The sequence below is a fragment of the Carassius gibelio genome, chromosome B9 (genome assembly GCF_023724105.1).
Source record: "Carassius gibelio isolate Cgi1373 ecotype wild population from Czech Republic chromosome B9, carGib1.2-hapl.c, whole genome shotgun sequence".
Taxonomy (NCBI): domain Eukaryota; kingdom Metazoa; phylum Chordata; class Actinopteri; order Cypriniformes; family Cyprinidae; genus Carassius; species Carassius gibelio.
Window position 1 is genome coordinate 25,423,883 of NC_068404.1, and position 24,743 is coordinate 25,448,625.

At 35.4% G+C, this 24,743-nt stretch overlaps 1 protein-coding gene across 5 annotated transcripts in view; it reads right to left on the reverse strand.

The window, feature by feature from the left end:
- LOC127964686 (histone deacetylase 4) overlaps nt 1-24,743 on the reverse strand; it is a 202,155-nt gene that overhangs the window by 90,729 nt on the left and 86,683 nt on the right. Inside the window, exon 1 of one of the 5 annotated variants that reach the window (XM_052564968.1) lies at nt 7,164-7,327. The exons of the other annotated variants lie outside the window; for them this stretch is intronic. Coding sequence (XP_052420928.1) covers nt 7,164-7,167 — 4 coding nt within the window. The 5' untranslated portion in view covers nt 7,168-7,327. Of the gene's footprint in view, nt 1-7,163; nt 7,328-24,743 lie in introns of those variants that run through there. 5 annotated transcript variants of the gene reach the window in all.

The following is a 24,743-nucleotide window of genomic DNA, read 5'->3' on the forward strand; positions in this document are numbered from 1 at the left end:
AAATCTATCTAAAATATTACATATTATATATATATATATATATATATATATATATATATATATATATATATATATATATATATATATATATATATATATATATTACTTTATTAAGTACACCATGCTAGAACCGGGTTGGACCCCCTTTTGCCTTCAAAACTGCCTTAATTATTCGATGCATAGATTCAACAAGGTGTTGGAAACATTCCTCAGAGATACAGATTTAGGTCCATTAGACCAGGCAACATTTTTTAAATCTTCTATTGTCTAATTTTGGTGAGCCTGTGCAAACTGTACACTCCGTTTCCTGTTCTTAGCTGACAGGAGCAGCACCTGGTGTGGTCTTCTGCTGCTGTAGCCCATCTGCTTTAGGGTTTGATGTGCTGTGCGTTCAGAGATGGTATAATGCATACCTTGGTTGTAACGAGTGGTTATTTGAGTTACTGTTGCCTTTCTATCATCTCTAACCAGTCTGCCCATTCTCCTCTGAACTCTGACATCAAGGCATTTTCTTCCACACAACTTCCGCTCACAGGATATTTTCTCTTTTTTGGAGCATTCTCTGCAAACTCTAGAGATGCATGAAAATCCCAGTAGATCAGCAGTTTTTGAAATACTCAAGTTGTCTTCACCACATCTAGATGCCTCCATTTCCCATTGAGTTCCTGCCATGTGATTGGCTGATTAGCAATTTGTGTTACCAAGCAATTAAACAGGTGTACCTAATAAAGTGGCTGGTGAGTATATATATATATATATACCAACAACTGATAAATGTCAACATTTTCATGCTATCGCCCAAACCGCAAACAGTAGCCTTTCCTGAGAAGCACAGTGCGGCTTAGCCCATCGCCTCCCTCTGCAGAACACTGTCCCTGAATGACCCTCTGACCCTCTGCTGGGAGGTGGAGCTTAATGAAGTATTGGGGAAGCATCAGAGCTGCGTGCTGATTACGTCAGAGGAGCCCCGGTTTTCCACAGGCCACGCTCAGATGAATAGAGGAGCATTTGTTCTGTCCCATTTAGAGACAAGCCACACTGATGATCACAGATGAGTGTCCAGAACACACTATAAGATGTGAATTAACTTAAGAATGAGGAAAGAAAAAGAGGTGGCCATTACACAACAGGACATGCACAGATAAAATTACAGAACATGCCACACAAGATGCATCCATTTCAAAATGATTAATTCTAGAAACCGGAATATTGTCTTAATTGCATTATAGCAAGCTGGATAGCATCTTTATATGACAAATACATTTCCATATGCATGTAAACAGTCACTGGCAGAAAAGAGGAAACAGAAAGGAGAAAGAGAGAATGAAAGGGAGAATTACGAAAGGAGAATTTACTCATTCTAAACAGAAGCCGCTATAAATAGCCCAGGGTAAGCCATCTTGTCCATAAACATTGACTACAAATGGCATGAGTCACTTGTTTTTCCAGTTTCCCCTGGGGCTTCGCAGGAATTACACAGGAGCGCTCGTCAATATTCCCGTGTGTTGGCAGGTTACTGTCGTGCAATAGCTGATCAATTAAATGTTGTGATTGGCTTTCCATTCATGCAGTGCATGACAGGTGTTGCCACCATCTCATGCTTTGAGCTGTTAACCTGAGAGACTCCAGCACATCCGTGTTTGCACTATTCCAGAAATGTAAAAGACTGTAGTTTGAATGTCAAGAAACTTGAACTACCTCAAAGAAACAATAGGTCTTTGATAATTTTCTGCATATTTGCAGTCCAAGAGGATACTGTTGGAATGCCTTGTCTCGACATTCTCCTTTAAAGCACCACTACCACTAAAATGTTAAAGCTTAAATTGAAATTACTTACTAAACTCGAAGTTAATAAACTTAAAGGAGACAAATGAAGCCCCTCTCAGAAGTTTCAGCTCAAAATACCCCACAGATCATTATATCAAACACTGTTTTTCGTGCCTGTCTCTTTAAATAGAAATGAGCTGCTGCTCCCTGCCCCTTTTTCCAGAATAGAGCTGCACCATTACAGCTCGGACCTGCTAAAAAAAACATCTGTTTTGGTCCTGATTATCACGTGCCTTGCGCTGAAATGCAGTCTTAAGTCGCTGGGGCAAATTTATAGCAATAGCCAAAAATAAAAAGTATGGGTCAAAATGATAAATTTTACTTTATGCCAAAAATCATCAGGATATTGTGTAAAGATATGTTCCATGAAGATATTTTGTACATGTCCTACTGTAAATATATAAAAACTTAAGTTTTGATTAGTAATATGCATCATTTGTACAAATTTAAAGGTGATTTTCTCAGTCTTTAGATTTTTTTGCACCCTCAGATTTCAGATTTTCAAATAGTTTTACAGTATCTCGGCCAAATATCTCCTATCCTTACAAACCATAAATCAATGGAAAGCTTATTTATTCAGCTTTCAGATGATGTATACATCTCAAATTTGAAAAATGTACACTTAAGACTTAATGAATAAAAGGTTAAAAAGAACAGCATTTAGTAAAAACTGAAATCTTTTCTAATAAAATAACTAGGGCTAGACAATCAATCGAAAAGAAATCGAAACCAAAATTGAGAAACCCTAACTGGCGTAATTTTCCCATGTCAGTTATTTCTTTTTAATCCTATTAAGTACTTTCCCCTTAAAACATACTACTGCATGAGTAGTCGGCGCTATGTGGACGTGACTGTTGCGCTCGCGTCTTTTAAAGCATCTCGCACGTGAGTGGCTAACAGAAGTCAGATTATCTTCATATAAAATACAATGATTTCATTTTCTTTGATCTCTGGTTTTAAACATTAAAGAGTGATGGGGTCTTTCAGGCCCGTTCAGTTTTCCATCCCCACTCCACCCTACAGCCTTTAAATAACTGAGACACAAAGTCGTTTATGAGGTCATTATGACATCAGTGGGGTTGCCGTGACATCGGCGTGTGTGTTTACCAACCGGGTGTCTCTAACGACCCCTGAACGTAAGCTCGGCTGTGCAGGCTAAAAGCCAGACGCCGGCAGCTAGAGAAGCGTTCTTAAAAAAGTCTCTTTTAGTCTAAACAGCCACTTAATAAAAAGGCCTACACACTCAGCTCTTCCATACAGCCATCCGCACTTGGCACCAACCACACATCTGGCCTTGAAAGGCAAAGAGAAAGTGAATTACAAGTGTGTGTGCGTTTAGAAAATCAAAATTCATCCAACAGGATGCAGCTCCCATTAAGCTTCACTGCAACATGTTTAATCCTCATAAGACTAGAGCGCTAGCGAAATCAATCGATGCTCTTATCTTCCCCCAGCTCATGCTATCATCTACAGGACAATTATCTTGTCATCCAGTCAAATACTGGAAGACGATGCCAAAAAAAAAATAAACCATCAATGTTCCCAAACCCGAGCCCTGAGTGCTATCTAAAAAGCCTGGCTAACTTGTCCACCTGGATGGATGGAGCAGTAAACTGCGCTTCACAGCAAGCCTTGAAATTTATTCCATTAATTCAAGTGCAGTGAAAACCACTGGTCACCGGCAGCCATGCTTTACTTGGAGGCTTGCGATGAATGCACAATTACAGCCTCTCACGCCAGGAGTGTGCTGTAATCACAGCTTAAAGAGATGCGTGTCGGCCGCTGTCATCGAGGCGTATCCCGTGAATCTCACGCCAATGACGCCATTGCCTATCCAGCCATTAGCAAGACAAAACAAACAGAGACCAAGCTGTATGTATAGACACGCAATCTTTCAGAGCTGTCCTATTTTTGAGAATAGCTGCTCAAAGACCCTAACGCTAATCAGAAATGACATGTTTACAGTAAACGGAGGATAATGTATAGACGCCATCGCCAATTACTCCATTCAATGGACCACCGTGTCCATAAGCTCAACCCAAACATGCTAATGTGCCATTATACAATGAGTCCTGACCAAACATTCACCCTCATTATGGAGAGGTCAGTGGCAGTTCCTGGAAAGCTTGATGTAAAAAGAGTTGGATTTTTAATGATGCACTGAATAGTTCATTTTGATCATGAAGCAGATATTTTAATAGCATCTCTGATACAATCTTCAACAAAAAGTTTGCACATTAATATTAATAAATCTCTTATATTCTTGTTTATGAATAACTGATTCAAATTTGATTTGAATTTGAACAGTTTAATACTACATTCACATTATACAAAAATCTTTAATGGAGTCCATGCAATTAAAGGGGTCATCATATGATCATTTTACACAAGTTGATACAATTCTTTAGGGTCTTAATACAAAGTATAAAACATACTTTGGTCAAAATCTCTCAATGGTAGTGTAAAACAACACTCCTTTTACCTTGCCAGAAACAGCTCTTTTCAAAACAAGCTGTTTTCTTGCATTCCTCTTTAAATGCTAATGAGCTCTGCTCACTCCACCCCTTTCTTCCAAGCCGAAAAACTTTAGCCGCGTTCATCATTAAACATGCAAACTAGCACATTATTAGGAAAGGCGATTTGCAAGGATTCATTAAAAATAATAATAATAAAAAAAATATATTCACTTATTTGTTGGTGAGGCTGGACCACAAATTATTTGCACAAACAAAAACACATTTAGGTAGATGGGGTGCAAATTATATAACATTTTAATACTCACAAATTGCATTTTAAGAATTCATGTATTTAATAACAGAAATATTATAATATTCTATAAGCATATTTTAAATTATAAAACAATATTCAAGTATTAAACTGCTACATTAAATTTTATCATCAAAAAATGTGTTTGTAAGATACATATTTCAAATACCATCAAAAAAAAATATACAATTAATAATGAAACTTCTACAAACTGAAGTTCTCATTAAGTTGTTGGCAGATAGCACAACTGATAACCTATATCAGGAAGCAACAAGCCCTTCATAAGAAATACAGGCAAAAGCTTTTATCAGATCTCGCTCTCTCTCTCACTCACTGCAAGTCAAGGTCTCTCGTCCTCATCTAGACTCCACCTCTAACAAGATGCTCTAGGCATTTCCCTCCAATAGTGGGAGCGACCAGCAGCTGGAGCTATTTATATCCTCAGGTCCCCTAGCAGAGCAGCGGCTTGACTCGGCACGGCTGGATTAGGATTAACTTGTGTTTCCAGTCCATGACACTGATAATACGAATGTCCTGCTTAGAGCAGGTGGAAATAGCAAAACAGTACATATCTAACATCTTTCATCACTTTGTTGATATTCATTATCTCAATATGTCTGTATTCAATCTGAATTGGAATAAAAAAGGACTACACAGGAAAAATCTGAACCAACATAACAATAAATAATAACAATAACAAATAAAACAGCAATATCAGATCAACAAATACCTGAAAAAAACCTGCCCCTAAATGACACGTACAACAAAACAACCTGTCATTAGTCAATGGTCATGTCAGTTAGATCAGAAATCTGTCTACATGAGTCTAATGGAAGGTTAGACCTCTCAGTAAATAGTTTGAATTAAAGCTTTTCCTCATTAAAACTTCAGAAAAGTGTAAAGAAAAATGAGACGGACCTACTCGACATGAATGAAAACAGTGCTGAGGAGAGAGAGTAGGGGTGAGCAATGCCCATTCAAATGTGAATGGCACTGAGGTAGGACACTGCGGGCCCCTGGATGACTAAGTGTGTGTGTGTGTGTGTGTGCGCGTGTGTGTGTGTGTGAAGGGCTGTGCACACATTGGCAAACACATTCATGACAACTTTTATACAATGACACAATAAGGATAGCAAGATACTACAATAACAAAACTCTTTCTTCAAAGTATCTCACAATATACAATATGACCATGGTAGTATTATTTATACACTAGAAAAGTAATTTTTATTATCTATGTTGCATCATTTATATGGTATTCCTTATGTTCTTAATTCCTTATTTCTTAATGTTTAAAACTTGTATATTTTATTTTGCAGTATTTATTTTTATTATTTTTTGTTGTTGTTTTAAAGTATTAGCAATTTTGTTCTTTTGACATTTTCACTTGCATTTTGTAATAATTTCTATAGTTTTTAAGCATTTCTTTGTTTTGAAATTTTTTTTCACATATATTATTAGCTTTAGTTGTATTATTTATATAAAATTATAATATTTATAAATCTCTTTACAAAATAGCTTTTATTTTGATATTTTTCATTTTTTATTTTGTTATGTGCTTTTGTCATTTTTATACTATTATTTATTTTTATAGTATTTGTATTTAGTTGTAACTTATTTTTTATTTTAGTTGTAGCCATTTTAGTAATTATACATAAAATTAGAAATGTTTTCTTTGGTAAATTACGGAGTGAAATAAGTTCAAATTTTTAATCTAACATTTATTCTGTAAAAAACAAAAATAGTTTTAGTATCAGTTAAAATAACAACACTGGTTAATGCACATTCATCAAAACAGGATAATAAATACTGACAAATAAAATACAAAATTAAAAAAAAAAGTTCATATTTCTGAATATTTTAATCTAAGAAGTTAAAAAAAAAAAAAAAAAAAAAAAAAAAAAAACAGTTTTGGCTCTTAGCTCTGATTGGTTGAGCCACGTTCCACGGGATGTTGTAAAACAGCCAATAAACATTCACATGTGATTTCATCAGTTCAATTATTATTAATATTATTAATTCGACAAGTTACGATTTTCCTCTGCAACCCTAAACAACTAATCTGCGCTTTGTGATGCCAAACACCTTTTAATAACAAGTTCCTCGTCTTGACTTGTTCGGGACACGTCCCGCTCTGCATTAAGCAATAATCCATGTTTCTCTACCCCATGTCATGCGTAAAGAGCATAACACAGTCCGTCGTTTAAACAGTACAGCAGGATCTCTACCGGCCGACACATCCGTCGTCACACCGCCCAGCCCTACTTTCAATCCTCACCAGACAGACTGTCCAGGACAGAGACCCTGCGCCACACACACAGCCAAGCGGAACACCTCACACACACACACACACACACACACACACAATACAGTGAAGGACTGACAATAAAGTGCATTGAAAAGCTCTCATCACTTGTTCAAGGATGCAGCGTGCATGTACACACACCCACGCCAGAGTGTTAGCGTATCTCAGCACCATGCAATAAAGCCATAGTCTTTACACACCCGTCCGTCCATCCACCCACTCAACCTCCCTCACTCAGAACAGCCCGTACAGAAACAGCGCTTACCCATCAGCCCCTCAAGTCCAGAGCAGGGAGACAGCAGACAGCGAGCCGGAGGGGTTACAACTCTCAGGAAACACAATACCTCTAACAGTGCTGAGTGTGGCTCTCTCGGTCTTTCACATTCCCCGTCTCGCTCTCACTGACTCTCTTCCCTCCGGCTGTGTCTGTATCCCACTCAGTCACCCTTTGCCCCTCCCCTCTCTCTCTCTCTCTCTCGCCCGCCCTTCCTCTCAGCTGGTGACATCACAGAGCCGTTGCAGGCATGCTGAGTGTTTATGTGCACTGCTGTAGTTTCCTGGAACACGGGGCAGATTCACAGAAGCTCCAAGACTCCCTCTCCCTCGCTCTCTCATTAGCACACTACTCTGCTGTTTACATAGAGCACAACAGTGACCACCCACTTTTTTAGCAGCTTCAGTTCGGGAAGTATTTTTCCCATTCATTTTCTGAAATAAATAGCTCTAAAAAAACCAGCATGCTCTGAGTTGAATCACAACATTACACGTGGTTCAAAGCAAAAAGCGTTTGATCTGGGGTAAAAAAGTAAATTGATTAAATGAACTACTCAACACATAATGCATTGTGGAAAACATGAGGGAATCAGAAATAATGCTGTAATTTAAAAAAAATATATAGACACGTGTACGTTTTAGAATATATCCCACTGACAAGCTGCGCAAAATATGACCGTGTTTTTGCGCAGCTTGTCGGTGAACAACAGCTCTGAGTAGTTACTGTTGCTTCATGTGAAAGTGCGCAGGTGATGGAGATTTACCGCCGATTACAGAACCGGCTTTACTAACAAGATGTGCATTAAATATCGTATGTGATTTATCGTGCAGCCCTACAACACAAACACATATATTATGTAAACGAAAAACTTTATCTCGGATGCGATTAATCGTTTGACAGCAGTAAGAAATTCACAACAATTCACAACAAAAAAAATCGGTCTGTTTATACGTTATTGCTATTGCTATGCTATTGAATCGTTATTGATTTTTACTTTCTAAATTCTACTGTTGTGCTCCATAGAACATCTGAACGCAAGTTTCATTGTTGAGTGAAATATCCATACTATTAATGAGAATAGGAATGTGAAAAAGCAATGTGAACACATCTCATCTGTCTACTCATTTAACGTTCCCATTCCCAGCGGGCTTTATCCAGAGCTCATTTGCAGTTCCTCTCGAGCCTTTCATTTTATTGATCGATTGACTCATCGGACAGAAATATCTTGATGATCATGAGCTCAAACACTGTGTAGCCATCGATCTTCTCCAGCACATTGTTCAGGGAAATCCCATAACACTGCGAACCTTAAGCTATTTATTTCGCAATCGCTATAACCATGACAAAAACAAACATGTAGAGAGCTAATATAACAACGTAATGACATATTTGGCATCAGTATCCTAGTTGGTTTGCCACCTAATTAATCTGGAAGGCCTTAGGTCGACATTTTTGGGAAGAAAAAACACCAGGAATGATTAGCTCTTTCGTCTTTGAATAATTGAAGGTATTAAGAAAGCTCGGAGCGAGGTGCTTCAGAAAAATCACATATGAGAACATTAGAGGCGTGATGGATGGAGCGTCATTGTGATTTTGACCGGCAGACTCCATCATGTGACACCGCACACGCCCCATCCATGAACATGCAATTTTTTTGGAAGACTGTGTGTTTCGAAAAGGTTGGAAAGAAGTGAAGAGCAGGTCCATCTTCAAGGGATAGCCTGCCTGACAGGTCACGTTGGTAAAGCTTGGCGCTTAAAGCAGAAAATCAATGGCACATTTACTTGGGCTCAATGTTAATCAATACGCAGTGTGTACAGATACGGGTACAGAAAGACCAAGAGACAGGGAGAGAAAGAGTGCTGAAATATTTATCCTACAGATCCCTTTCATACAGCAACGCCAAGCAAACAATACCACACGGCCAACACCCAAACGAAGTGCTGCTGGATCCTTTACAAAGAGCCTGGAGCATTAAAACTCAGCTCAGCCCAAAATAGGGAGAGAACACAATCCCAACTCACATAAACAAACACGCACCAAGATAAATCTTTTACACATCACAAAACATGTCATGTCATCAACATTCCCTCTTTTTTTGATTAGTCAGAGTACTTTAGCGCAAGGGTGGGTGTAGTATAAATTAGGGATTGCCAGTATAGCTTAAGGCACAGTAACGGTACATATCACAAAATAGTTATTTTTGATGGTTTATTAATTCTACTTCTGCTCATATGCAGGAAATATAAGATGATTCTTTTTAGGGAAATGAAGACATTAAGCCCAACCAGTCTAGACTGATTCCAGAAAGAATGACTCTTAAGAAGTGATAGTTTTTAGCAGAACAAAAACAAACAGCCTAACCAATGAAGTTTGATATAAAAAATAAATATATATATATATATATATATATATATATATATATATATATATATATATATATATATATAAAAACTGATTCGCATTAACTGATTCTTTTTAGGTAACAAAAATGTACAGTCCAAACAGTCTAATTTGAATCGAGACAGAATGATCCTTAAGAAGTGATTCTTTTTTTGTTGAACAAAACAAATAAAGGCCAACCAGTGCCATTTGATTCTAAAGAGAACGATTCTTCTTAATGAATCAAAAACATGCAATCCAGTCAGTGCAATCTGATTAAAAAAGCATAACCAAAAAAAAAGAGCCTATTGCATGTAGTCCAACCAATGCAAGGGGGAGAATAAATAAATAAATAAATACACACAAAAGTCAATACAATAAAATTGTACGAACCTATCTGGAAATGATTCTGAAAAACGGATTTCTTTTTAACCAAACAAACTATAAACCATACAGTTTAACCAGTGATTCCAGAGACAATGATTCTTTTTAGTGAATCAAAATGTACAGTATGACCAGTGTAGTGCAATTACTGAATGAATGAATGAATGAATGAATGAATGAACTGGGTATATTAAGTGAATTAATTAAAAAGCAATGATGAATCAGACTCACTTACTGAACCGCAACTTGCTTATTTTTTGCTTGTAAAAAATGTACCCATTTTGGACCAAATATTGAATTACATTTATGCAACCTCTATAGTAAAATTAGGAAAAAGGCTAAAAGCAACTGCATGGCAATGTGCTAATAAACAACTGAGTAACAGCAAAGCAACTACCAGGTAACAAAACTGGTGAGTTCAGCAAAAGGCAACCATAACTCAGATTTTCTTCAGGAGATGTCAAAATCTAGTTGGACCTGAATGATCAGAACATGAGAAGCCATGACGCAAACACATCTCTGCTACAAACTGATTCGAGAGATAACGGGCACGTAAACACAGCAGTGGACGAAAATAGCCTGTGTGAAAAGCTGACGTGGGAACGAGTGAGAGTCAAGAGTTTTAACTGTGATGTCAGCCTGCTACTTTGATCAACAACAAAAGTAGCCATTGAAAAAACACCTGGGCTTCATACACATGGGCCTCGGCCAGAGGCAGAGCTCATGCAAAGCAGAATCATGAAGTAGTGAGTGGGAAGGACCTTTTCCATGACAGCTTTACAGCCCATGATGGCTCGGAAAGCTCCCGGATGCAAACTCCTTCATCCTGCCTGGATTATTTTAGTTTGAACAACAGATCTGCTCTGATAAACAGGGCAGAAATAGAAAGCATTAAAAAGTTAGCGGAAGATTGGGAAAATTTACCAGGATGTGTGGAGGTGGGCGGAAATGTTGCTGGATTTCCACTACACCTTAAGAATTAAAAGAAACTTAAAAATAGTCTAATAAAAAACATTAACGATTAAAATAAATAAATACCGTATTTTTCTCTATAAGTCGCACCTAAGTATACGTCGCATCAGTCCAAAAATAGGTTACAACGAGGAAAAAAACATAAGTCGCACTGGACTATAAGTCGCATTTATTAAGAACCAAGAATCAAGAGAAAACATTACCGTCTACAGCCGCGAGAGGGCGCTATATGCTGCTCAGTGTTGGCTACAGGAGCTCTGAGCAACATAGAGCGCCCTCTCGCGGTAATGTTTTCTCTTGGTTCATTTCTCTCGGTTCATGTCAAATTAATTTTGATAAATAAGTCGCACCTGACTATAAGTCGCAGGACCAGCCAAACTATGTAATAAAGTGTGACTTATAGTCCGGAAAATACGGTATATATTGTTACTGTTGTTATCATTATCATCATTATTGTTTTATTATTATTATTGACATGTTGATAATTGCACAATACTATCAAAATTGTTCAAATTGGGCAAAATGTTATTAGAAAAACACAAAACTAACATTAGTCTCCCAAATCTTACAGCCCTATTTACCACATTTTAGGAAAAAATGACAGAATTTCTAATATAATGTAATGTAATGTAATATAATATAATCTTAAATTAACTTCCAAACAAAAATATTATCATTACTTTTGCTTTTTGATCTCACACATTGTGCAAAACACAAATATGCAGTACAAATAATAACAACAATAACAAAATGTTATTGTTTTTGGATTTATTATTAAATAACTTACAATAACAATAATAATATTTATAATAATAAACTTTTTTTTTTCTTTTGTATCATAGTATAATGATTTTTTAGCAAACACTGTGTCAAAAAGCAGAAACAACAAATATTTGTAAATTATTTACTTTTATATTACTTTAGTTTTTGTTACCGAAATATAAATGTATAAACAAATACTTTTGAGGAAATAATAAATTATAGATATTGTAAATTATCATAAAAATATAAATACATAAAACATCATTATTATTCTTATTATTATAAATGTATATACGCATTATAGTCCAATGGTTGCTTAGTGATCAATGTGACAAAAATCAAAATAAAATAAAATCAGGGTATTGCACATGGGTCATTGAGCTCTCAAACATTAAACCAATCATTATCGGTTATAAAAAAATAACATCTGTCGATCTCTGTTTGAGATAATGTCACTCACTCCCCTGTGCCACTTTAATGTGCTAAAATGGGCTTATGGATATAGGAAACTCTCTCTCTCCCCATTTCTCTCCTCCTTTCAGCGATGCAGACCGGAATGGTAAATAATGCAGTTGCTCTAATGATCAGCTCTGAATGGAGAAATCTGCAGCCAGCCAAACAGATGAGGAAAATAAATAAAAGATGGATGCTACAGTATAAACAAGAAGCCTCGCTGTACTCAGGGGAAACGACAGACCTGAAATACAGAGAGAGAGAGAGCGAGAAAGACTGCAAGAATGATATTTTCATCCATTCCCCTTAGGGCACTGAAGCCCAACTCCAAATATGGGAAATACGGTGTCATTTATTATTGATTTACGCTATTTATAATCCTGCCTTGGTGTGTGTGAAACTGTCCAGCTGCAAACTCACAGAGCAGAAAGAGACAGATATAAGAGCGTTTCATTACAATCAAACACGTGAGGCCACAGTCTCCATCCGTTTCTTACGCCAGCGTTAATAGTGCTCCCTTCAAACCTGAAAAGAATTATTGGTGTAACGATGGTAATGTGTCATGCCTGAGACATTTGCTTAAGCCCATTCAGAGCTGAAGTATGATACAAACGGCTGAGAGCACAGAATAAAATATGAGCAAAATCAAGCCAGCGAACCTCATCTGACAAATCACAAGTCGAAGAAAAAGCCCATTTCTCCATGTGCATTAGCAGACTCGAATCTGGACACATTAGCATAACTTACCATAGGGCTGCAAAATATTTATTTACACCAAAACAAAACCAAAAACACAAAATATGGCTTAATGTGATTTATTATAAATGTATTATAAATATATGTAAATAAAATAAAATTCACAGTTAAATAAATGTAAAATAAAGTTCTTATTATATTCCATTAAATACGTATTAGTGATTAGTGATTTAGTATTTTTTTATATTTTAATGTAGCAGTAATAATAATAAAAATCATTATTGTTATTATTATTGTTATTGAATAATCATTATTATTATTATTATTGATTGATTGATTACCCATTTTGAAAAAAAATAAAAAAATTACAATACATTTTTTCCCCAAATCTTGCATCCCTAATTTCATTGTAGGACAATGCAAAGACATTAAAATTATGAAGAAAAAAAATTCTGCAGGAGAAAACAGATCAAAATATATAAACTATATTTCAGCACAATGTAAGTCAGAATCCTTCTGTCCATGATTCTGTCAACCAATGGAAATTGCAGAAATGCTTAGAAAACAGCAATTACTGTTGCAATTCTGTTTGGAGTTGAGCTGAAATAACACCCTTATGATCATATGATATATACTTTAGATATATACATCCAAGTTTTTGTATAAGGTAGTGTGTTAAAACACACAAAGAGAGAGACAGGATCTACAAATGAGCATGACCAAAGAGCAGATTGAGCGCTGATCAACAGCATGGACTGAAGAAACGTCCCACAAACCACATACTCCCAACAGGTCCAGAACTAAACACTCTAAACCCAAACAGCTCCACATGATTCACGCAGATGCAAAAACAAAGCACATTTACTCAGGCAAACATAAAAAAATTATACGTGTACAAGCACTGCTCAAACGAGTCAAATTCTAAAGTATCCCAATGGGAATTTGTTAGAGAGGAAAGGTAGCTCCCAACAGACCTGTTTTGGTAACTTGCAGGATGAAATGCTGCTAGAGCATCCAAGAGAATCTTTCAATCTAAAATCTTGTGTAGACCAGAATCAACCGAAACTCAATGGGTAGTAATTAACTATGGGTAGAACAGAATTTGAGTAAATATTTTAGAGTGCTAGCTTTCTTATTTTGATTTTTAATAGCATGTTTACTAGCAATTAAAATGTTTATTTATTTTTTTAATATTTTATTTATTGAAATATTGTTTTAATGGATGAAAGCAGGGTGGCTGTTGGCTGATATATCACATTAAAGATCATTTAGAAATAGTAAAAAAACATACATAGCATTTGCTGAAATTAAAAGTATATTATATACAACATTTTCTGAATTTACAAATAACTAATTAGAAAATTTATAAATATGAAAATATATATATTTGAACAAGATAATAAATCTGTAAAATCAGATTAATTTTGATGGCAACTTTATAAAGGAAAATAAATTTTTATTTTTATTAGGTATTCAAAAACTCCAATAATAATAAAAAAAAACGCATATTTGCTGAATGCTGACAGTAGATGAAAAAATATTATTGCATTTGACATTTGATTATAATAACAAAAAAGCAAACGCAATAATATTTTTTTCCCAACACATCAATAAAACTTTTTTTAATTTTTCTTACCACCATTAATTTCTGTTCCATAATTAAGTTTGCTTTATCACATGGCACCAAACAGAACTGCTATATATGCAGTCAAAATAAAAGTTACCAACACATCTGCCAAACAAAAGACTTGCAGCCAATGCCCATAATTAAAAAAGGCCAAATATCACTAATTTTCACCCCCATTCATTTCTGTCCCATAATCACTGTCAAGTTCTGCTTTATCATATCACTTGCTGGTTCCGACCAGGTCTGTCTTTTGTTCTCTCACACTGCGAGGAAGACCTCATTCATATTTCGTCAGTCCCTCAGGATCACTCTGGTAGCTGAAGGAGTGGGTGTGCTGCTCCATTAGCCCGCTGGTGTCTCCACTCAAGAGCTCCAGGCCCCTGCGGACCCTGTCCTGGCCGGGCTGCATAACCTCACTTGCTCTGACCAGAGGCTTCAGAGATGCTCAGATCCTCTCTCGCTCACTCTCTGCTGTCAGAAATGATGCTGGTGAGGTAGAGCGATGTATGAGCATGAATAATACAGGCCGTAAGTACACAGATGCTTGGAGGTTTTTAAAAGCAGGAAAATAATGCTCTCATATTAAGAGGAGCAAATGATGGTCATGGTGCCATGAAAAGCGCAGAGATGAAGGGAGGTCTTTTGCTTGGTGTTGTGATGTTGGTAAAGTGCTCAGGTTGGTGGGACAGCCTTTTACTGATCCTACGCTGTGGATAAGTATACAGCGTGTTAAAGGGATCTGATTCTGTGCTGCCTGGAAGCATAATCAAATTAGGCAAAATATTGAATAAACAAGCATGCAAGGGGCAGGGACTTTGCGAGCCTCTTCAGAAATGTGTGGAAATAAAGCTCATTTAGCTCTGGATTCTTGAATAAGAGCTAAATGAATGGATGGCATTTCTATTGGAGTTCGTCCAAGTGTCCATTCGTTTGCAGTATAGAAGCTGTCAGAAGTCTCGTGCGGAAATATGCTGATTAATTTGTGAGATAAGAACCATATCCGAGAACAGCTTTGTTCTGCACATTTTTCAAGATCTTAATGGCACCGAACAGAATCGCTAAAGCTTGCAAACAAACAGAGGCCCTTTGTATTTTACTGTCATGTTTTATCAAAATAATGATTATATCTATCTAATGTATCTAATCTATCTATCTATCTATCTATCTATCTATCTATCTATAACTCTACATTTATAACTATTTATATCTATCTATCTTTCTATCAAATGTATCAAAATAATGATGATTTTATATATTTTTCATATAAAAATGTACATATGAAAAACTATATAACGAGGTTTTGTGTGTGTGTGTGTGTATATATATATATAGATAGATAGATAGATAGATAGATAGATAGATAGATAGATAGATAGATAGATAGATATAGATATACAGACACACATTTTTTTATTCATATCTGTGTTTTTGGATAAATATAAAGTACCTGAAACTATAAAACAAAGTAATGTATTGCATGCTTTCTATACATATACATCATGGTTTTCACAATTATCTTTTAATTCTCCACTGACGGGGCTCATCTTTAAAGATCTGCATCCTGAATTGCGATCACACAGAGATATTGCAGGCTCATCTGCTTCAACAGAAAAATGCCCTCTTTTTTAGAAAGTGTAAAATAAGAGCGAAGCCATCCTGCTCAAATGGCATACAGTCTAGACACGACAAAACACACATACATAACTCACAATCCAGTAAAATGCATCCCTTCCATTTACAGTGTGTGTAGCTATTGCTCTTCAAGAACAAGACAGAGGCAAATGAATTGGGTTAAAACATTGTCCACTCAGCCAGAAATCAAAAGTCAGTCTGGACCTCAGCAGTTTGAAAACACGCTTGTGGGGAAGCACATGGTCTGCGAATCTGCGGGTAACCTTACAGCACGATTGCTTTCTCTCGGTCAATCTATGCAGTAACGGCAATGCTGCTTCCCGTAAAAGACCTAGTCTTCTGCTATTAGTCCATCTAATATCCTGCTCTCATCTCGTTACGGTCCATGTAATGTGTGGAGGAGCACACGACAGGAGCCCGGCCAGAACCAATCAGTCCATTCCAGCAGCTTACTTTAAAAGTAAAGGGTGTCTTCTCATGGTAAAATTAAAGGGTTAGTTCACCCCAAAATTTTAATTATTAAATTGTTTACTCATCCTCCACTTATTCCAAATTTGTAGTTTCTTGTTTCTGCTGAACATAAAATATATTTTGAGGAAAGTTGCTAACCAGACAGTTAACAGTAGCCAATTACTTTTTTCATACTATGTAAGTCATTAGTTACCATCTTTTGAACATTCTTTAAAATATCTTATTTTGTGTTCATGGAAAAACACTGTTATTTTCTGATATATTATTGCAATTTAAAATAACAGTTTATATTTTAATATACTTTAAAATATAATTTATTCCTGTGATTAAAGCTGAATTTTCAGCATCATTCCTCCCTTCTTCAGTGTCACATGATCCTTCAGAAATCATTCTAATATTCCAATGTATTTTCAGGGTTGGAAATAGTTGTGCTGCTTCATGTTTTTTTTTTTTTTTTTTTGGAACCAGGCACACTTTTTCAGGATTCTTTTATGAATATATAAAAAAATAAAAATAAAAACAGCATTTATTAAAAAAAAAAAATATATATATATATATATATATATATATATATATATATATATATATATATATATATATATATATATATATATATATAATTAATTTATAAAATAAAATAAATTAGAAAGAAATAAACAATTTTATATATATATATATATATATATATATATATATATATATATATATATATATATATATATATATATATATATATATATATATATATATATATATATATATATAATTTATAAAATAAAATAAATTAGAAAGAAATAAACAATTTTCCATCACTGGATGTTGTGGTCAGTTTTTTACAATTTTTTATCATAAAATTGTCAAATATTAAAGGTTTTGCTAGTTCCAGCTTAGCTCACTTTCTTTCAATGTTAAAACTAATGCTGCACTCTGGAATTATTCTATTTTTCTCATTAAATATCCTGTTTAACTAAAAAATGCAGATGTAAAATGAGATGCGATTGCTGTTTTGTGTTGACTCTAATATGCAAAGACAACTTTAAGTAAGGCGCAGATTGAGTTCCCACTAAAATCTAAACATTGTGGGGCTTTCAACATTTCTAGCTGTTTGTTTGAGCAGTTCGACATAGCAACATCAGCTCAACGAGTGGCATGAAGAGTGGAACTAACTGTTGGAAGAACAGCGTAACATTTGGGAAACATTTAGTGTGCAATTCCAGTTGGTGACACTAGAAGTGCAGAAACAAAACACTTCACCATTGAACTGGGAAGGAACTGCAATTTGAATTGTCAGAAATGATGCCCGGCAACTGTTCTCCGGCAGGTAGTAGAAAAGCCTGCGGTGTTGTGTGGTGTAGTGGGTGGAGGCTCGTATTGATCTGCTCTGGTCCTGGCAACATTTAGAGCATTACGCAATGCTCCTCTAACAAGCCATTACAGCGAGTTTGACTGACAGCTTGACTCACAGACTTAGACTGCTGAAGAATGAAACATCCGTCAATCAATCAAAACACTCAAGCTGTCAATCAATCAGAGGCAGCAGAATACACAGAGATTGACTGATAGATGCATTTATGTAGAACAGACACCACTGTAATCATAACACACATCTGGACTGCTACGTTTTGATTAAGAGCCGACTGCTCACACAAAAGAGAGAAAAAGAGAGAAAGTTCATAAAAAATCTGAATGACCGATCAAACCATTTAATTGACAGCGTGGATGAATATCACAAAATCCTGGTTATTTTATTCCAAAAACAACACATATATTCTGCTTAATTAAAATTATGTATATTTAAATGTTTATAATAATTATTATTATTAATATAATTATCATTATTATCATCATTATATAATTTTGGGACAATTAAGCATATTCTACACCCACCCCCAGATTGTTACTTTTCTTTATTGTATTAAATAAAATAATTATTGAATAAATAAATTATTAATAATAAAAGATTAATATTAAATAAATAATAGTGATAACTGCTGTGGATATTATGGATTTAATATTAGGGATGCACCTGTTGACCGCCCATAAATCGGTCGGACAGTTTTTGGTCTTTTTTCGGCAGATTTTTCTGGAAGTACGGCCGCGTGCACATACTACATTGTAATCATTCGCTATACCATTTGTGTGGAAGTATTTCGAAATCTGTGCGCAGGACACTGGCAGCCGATCAGTACTGGAAGTGCAAAGCTACATGTCTGAGGCACAGATAGAAGGAAGTGAACAGCCTGGTGTACTGGCGTACAAAATAAGAGCCCCTTTCCTGCGTGAGCGTACTGTACATCTCCACGTCCTGCACAAGCGGAGACATTGAAGCAATGTTCAGCTCAACTTTTCAAGCGTTGGATGAGAAATGAAACAGACTAAACTGTGACAAAACTGAAAGGTTTATTTTTTCTTTTTTTTTTTTTTGTAAAGTAGAATACACGTTTGAAAAGCCAGAAGTAAACATCAGTTCTGTATAGGATGATTATTTTTATTTTACCTTAAATTGCAATCGACTGAATTTGATTTTAAAATCACCTGCTGTAGCACACTGAAAAAAGTTTCATTCATCCATTAAAAAATTACTAAGGTAATGTTTCACATCTATATTTTTTAGCTTGAGTAAAATATTGTCTCAAGTAAAAAAAATAGATGTGAATCATTACCCTAATTTTTTTTTTTTTTTATTGGATGAATGAAACACTTTGCATCCTTGTTTTATTCGCACCAACATTATTTGATTTTAACATTTTGGAATAATGTATTTATATAGCTCACTTTTATTTAGTCTCACTGGTAAAGCCCTTGTTTTAAATGTATTATTCCATTTAATTTAAATGTAATTTATTTGTTAATAGCATTTTTTTTTTGCTTTGAAGCACAGTCTTGCGTTTACACCACAGACACTAAGTCTACGAATTAGATCTATCAAAAATGCAAGTCAGTGCACCAAAATCCAGGCAGAAAAGCCATTTACTGCTAGCCGCCCGCTTCACTTGGCAGCTCTGACCTGGACACGGGTGCCAAGACGGGCGGACGGGGTGCCACATTCAGAGGGCCAGGCAGGAGGCATGATGACCATCTGTGAGGGATGGCACCTGGACCAGCCAGCATTCTCACTCCAAAAACCCATGTACTGTACACGGGTGACTTCTTCCTAAACCTCTGCCATCTACCTCTCTCTCTACAGCCTACAGAGCATTCTGCTGAAAAGACTGCTCACAGTGACTTCCGTTTAGGACTGGATTTTTCACTAAACTGGCATGATGTAAATAACGACACTATTGTGTTTTACAGCTGCTTTACAGCAGAATCTGAGTAATCTCCATAGTTATGTTTCATTAATTGTTTTTGGTATTTTCCTGTTATCTCTGTGAAGCGCTATCCACCTTATTCAACATGGAAGCTAGCTGTTTTCTGTGAATGTGTGAGACTTCTGTTTCATTAGCTGCTACAGGGACCTGAAAATGGCTTTGAATCGCAATCATCTTATCAATGAATTTGGTCAGATCCACATAATTTTCAGCATCAGCAGCTCTTAAAGTAATATGAATATGAAGTCAATTTTTATAGCTTTAAGGATTCATCTATATTAAATTTATAATTTAATGTTTAAGTGTATGATAAACTTGCCTTCAGTCATAAAAAAGATGCCATTAAACAAATATATATATATATATATATATATATATATATATATATATATATATATATATATATATATATATATATATATATGTTTCTACATTAATTTGAAGATTGAATATGAAATTATTGCAAAATAAAAAAATATATGAAAACGTTAATGTTAGGTAGGATGAATCGTGATTAATGTGTGATTAAGTAGTTTTTTTATTAAAATTATTGTATTTATACGTGTATAAAACTGATTAAAAGTGACATTCATCCCCACAATTTTAAAAATAGATTTCTTTTTTAAATAAGTCTTTAGAATTTTTTATTCAGCAAAAAATCTTAATAATAAAAGTATAACAAAAATATTATGCACCACAAACTGTATTGAACAATAATAATAATAACAATAATAAAAAATGTTTCTCAAGCAGCATATCAGAAAAATATAATGATTTCTGAAGGATCACACTGAAGACTGGATTAATGCTGATGAAAATTCAGCTGTGCATCAGAGGAATTCATTACATTTTAAAATATACTGAAAAAGAAAACAAGTATTTTAAAGTGTAAAAACTTTTCACAAACTAACGTTTTTACTTTATTTTTAATAATGCAGCACTGGAGAGCATAAAAGACTGAAATTAAATCTTAATTCAATTATCTTAAATTAAAAAAATCTTACTAGCTACTGGGTCTCCATTAACAAATTTTTGATCATACAACCCACCTCTACTTCATGAGTCAATTGATCTCTCTTCCGATAATAAATAGTCTTAACTTGTGTCAGCAAAAGAGTATTGGCCAAATGCATTTTTTGGTGTTGAATCAGCAGAGAGTGAGAAATCGCTATGCAATATAGGTTTCATGATAAGCATTAAAACTTGTGCTGAATTGGATATGTCGCGGAAACCGCTAGGCTCCGCCCATCCCGCCCTCTCGGCTTTAGATTTAGTGTTGATCACTACAGCTGGACTGACCTGGCCATACTCCAGCCGCTCTGGAGCTCAGCCAGTTCTGAGGAGAGAAAAAAAGAAGAGAGCGAGAGAGAGCGAGTGAGAGAAAGAGAGAGAGCGAGCGAGAGAGAGAGAGAGAGAGAGAGAGAGAGAGAGAAAGAGAGAGAGGGGTGGATCAGCACAATGACCCTGTTCTACAGGGAGAAGTGGACAGGGAAGGATAGGGAGAGAAAGTAAAATAGAAATGCACCGTAAGCCAAACAACTCTTTCAGCCACACAAAGAAAATGTCCCTATAGAGGAGACAAGGTGACCGTGATTGCTTCATAACTCTCAAAAACATCTTCATTATGCACATGAAATTAGTGCTGCAATGTGCCACAAGTTTAACCTTCATCCCTTAAAACTCTGCATAACTTTAAATCCCTGATATTGCAGTTCATGCATGTGCTATAGTCATGCACACTGTAGTGATCAACACTAGATATTAAGGTTATAACAAAGTATTTTAGACTCACAAAAACCTGTTAATGGGTGGATGGATAGATGGAGGGTGGGTGGGATTTTTCAATGGATGGATTGTGAGTTGGTGGGATTGGTGGATGGATGGATTGTGGGTTGGTGGGATTGGTGGATGGATGGATTGTGTGTTGGTGGGATTGGTGGATGGATGGAGGGTTTGTTGGGTGAGATTGGTGGATGGATGGATGGAAGGTGGGAGGGTGGTTTTATGGATGGAGGGTTTGTTGGGTGGGATTGGTGGATGGATGGAGGATGGGTGAGTGGATGGATGGGTGATATATAGATAGATGATAGACAGATGGATATTCTTTAATTACAAACCAGAAGTTATACTGCATGTCATGCAAGATGAAAAGAGGGTAAAATCCAACAGAAGCAATGAATGAGAAGGGTGTGTTGGGTTGATTAGCATACGGTCACACCCATTCATGTGCCTCTTTTTTCTCATGTGCCTCTTTTTTTCTCTTTTTGTTTTTATCTCTAGTGCTGTTTGTGTCTCTCTGCCTCTTAAGAGCTCATCTATAATTCAGTGCTCTAAATAAAGAGACAGCGCTGTGATAAAACACAAACTGGGAGCACCAGCGGACTCTCTAAACCCATCACCCTAGGGTCAGAACCCAAAACACACACAACAACACACACCTCTGAAGGGGAAGTGTGTGAGGATGCAACAGTCCCATACTTGACATCTTTCTGACGATAGTAAAGCTTTTTCTTGATAGGTACTTAATGTATATGCTCTAAAAGGGGAAATTAGAGAATCAAACAACCACTATCGCCAAAAAACAAGAAGTAAAATACAGTAAAAATGCATCTAAAAATAATCAAGACACGTTTTCAGTGAATATTTTTGAGTGATGATGCAAACGAATAAGAGTTTTGAGTCATTAAAACTTTTTGAAAGGGAAATTTGTTATAGCTACTGAAATTTAAAACAGAAATGCTAATGAAAAGACAGGGAGGAATCACACAACTAGTGAAAAATGCTGCCTTTATGAAACTTAATAACCCAAAAATGTGTATTAAATCATCACAAATGTTCAATCAAAGTTATGATGAATATTTAACGTATCGCTCAGCATAAATAGGCAGCAGTTGCATGACCATCTTAAGCAGACAGTTGTGGTGTGGAAGAGCTTCAGACTTATCTACTACATAACACACACACACACTTCTTACTGCTTCCTCTGAATGAGACACACGCTCAGTCAGGCTACTTAATATGCAAACAAATCTGTCTCCGTAAACTTCATTAGCCCCTGTGTGAATCACATTCTCAAAGCCTCCTCCTCCTCACAAAAACAACATCTCAGGCACAGACGGAAGCTGCAGATGAATCATTTATTTATTTATGGGTTTTATGATTTTTTTATTATTATTATTTTCAGCGATGATTATCAAAAGTATTCTGCAGAATAGATTTAAACTAGCGATGGAAAATACCCCCTTATTTCCTTTTTGATCTGATACCATGTGCTTTCAAAGGCAATGTTGGTACAGATTTTATTTTTTGCCATTTCTGGGGATAAATTAAGTAATTAGATCCAATTTAACATTATTATTATTTGAAAGCCATACATTTTATAATGTATAATAAACACAATAATAAAAGAAAATAAATAAAATAAAACGTATATAATAAATTGGATACAGCATAACATATTATTATGCTGTATGCTACAAAAAAGTTTCTGCTAACAGTTCATTTCAATCTTGCCAGATATCACTAGAAATATTAATCACCTAATCAGACAAATCAAGGACAAAATAAGCAAATAGCCTCATCAAAAGAATCTAAAATATGCAAACGCAGGTTTTCTTGCTTTCACAACCAGTATTATTTTAGTATTAATAAAAACTATCACATTTGTTTTAATGTAAAGTCTGTTTTTTACTTTTATATTTTCTGCTTCTTTTGAATTTAAATTTAAATTCTTTAGAATTTTAAATTTAAAAATTCTATTTCTTTGATTTATCCATTTTAATTCTAGAAGTTTTAGTAAGTTTTAGAAATGTATTTTTTATAAATGAATATATATATATATATATATATATATATATATATATATATATATATATATATATATATATATTTATTTATTTATTTATTTATTTATTTAACTATTAAAACCTTGTCAACAATCCACGACTGACAATGTAAAAGTGACTTTATAACTTTTTTTCCATGTCAAAATTTCACATTAATCAATAAAATCAATAGTTTAAAAAACCCTTAATGTTATTATTTTTTAATTATGACTATTACATATCCAATTACACATTGTATTTATATTAACTAATAAATATTTGTAATAATAATCTTAATATTTATGACAATAAAACCTCTGGAGAACCAACCACCTCTAATTTGAGAATGGTAAAATGAGTTAAACCTTTTTCCATTGCAAGCGAGAGACGCAGGTTTGGATTTGACTCCACTGGGTCTAAGCAATAAAGCTGCAAAAAGCCTCTCCAAAAATGCATCGAATAAAATCGCTACAAAGAGCAGATGCATTTGCATGCTTTTTTGGAAAAGGAAGGTTTGGAGCTCCGAGGTGTGGGCGTTTAACAAGTCGCCAACAGCTCATCTTCATTTTCAATTCATTTTCCTCCCTCGTAGCAGGAGATCTGCCCGGCACGTTTGTGAGAGCCAGTGCGCTTTCACAACCCTCCTCTGAGGAAGAGCGAATTATGTGCGAATGCATGAAAAGGTCATAGCATTACTTGACCAGAATGTGTGTTTGTGTGTCATGTGTGCTGTCTAGGAGGCTTTAATACACACACACATACACACATCAACCCACTACAGACTGTAGGAATAACACACGGATGACACACAGACACAGACAAACATGCTTGAATGAACTCACACTTGAGGGCCGCACAAAGGCCGTCTACAGCATAAATAAGACATAAGATAGACTGAGTATAGCGCTCAGGACACTCAGACATTCAAGCAATTCGACATGCAAACAGGGCAATTTTCCTGGTGCACTTCCCCCTGAAAATGTAAAGATGTAGTCAAACCTGAACATTTTGGCATTTTTTTTTTGAGACTCAGGAGTTTCTAACACAAAAAAGAGAA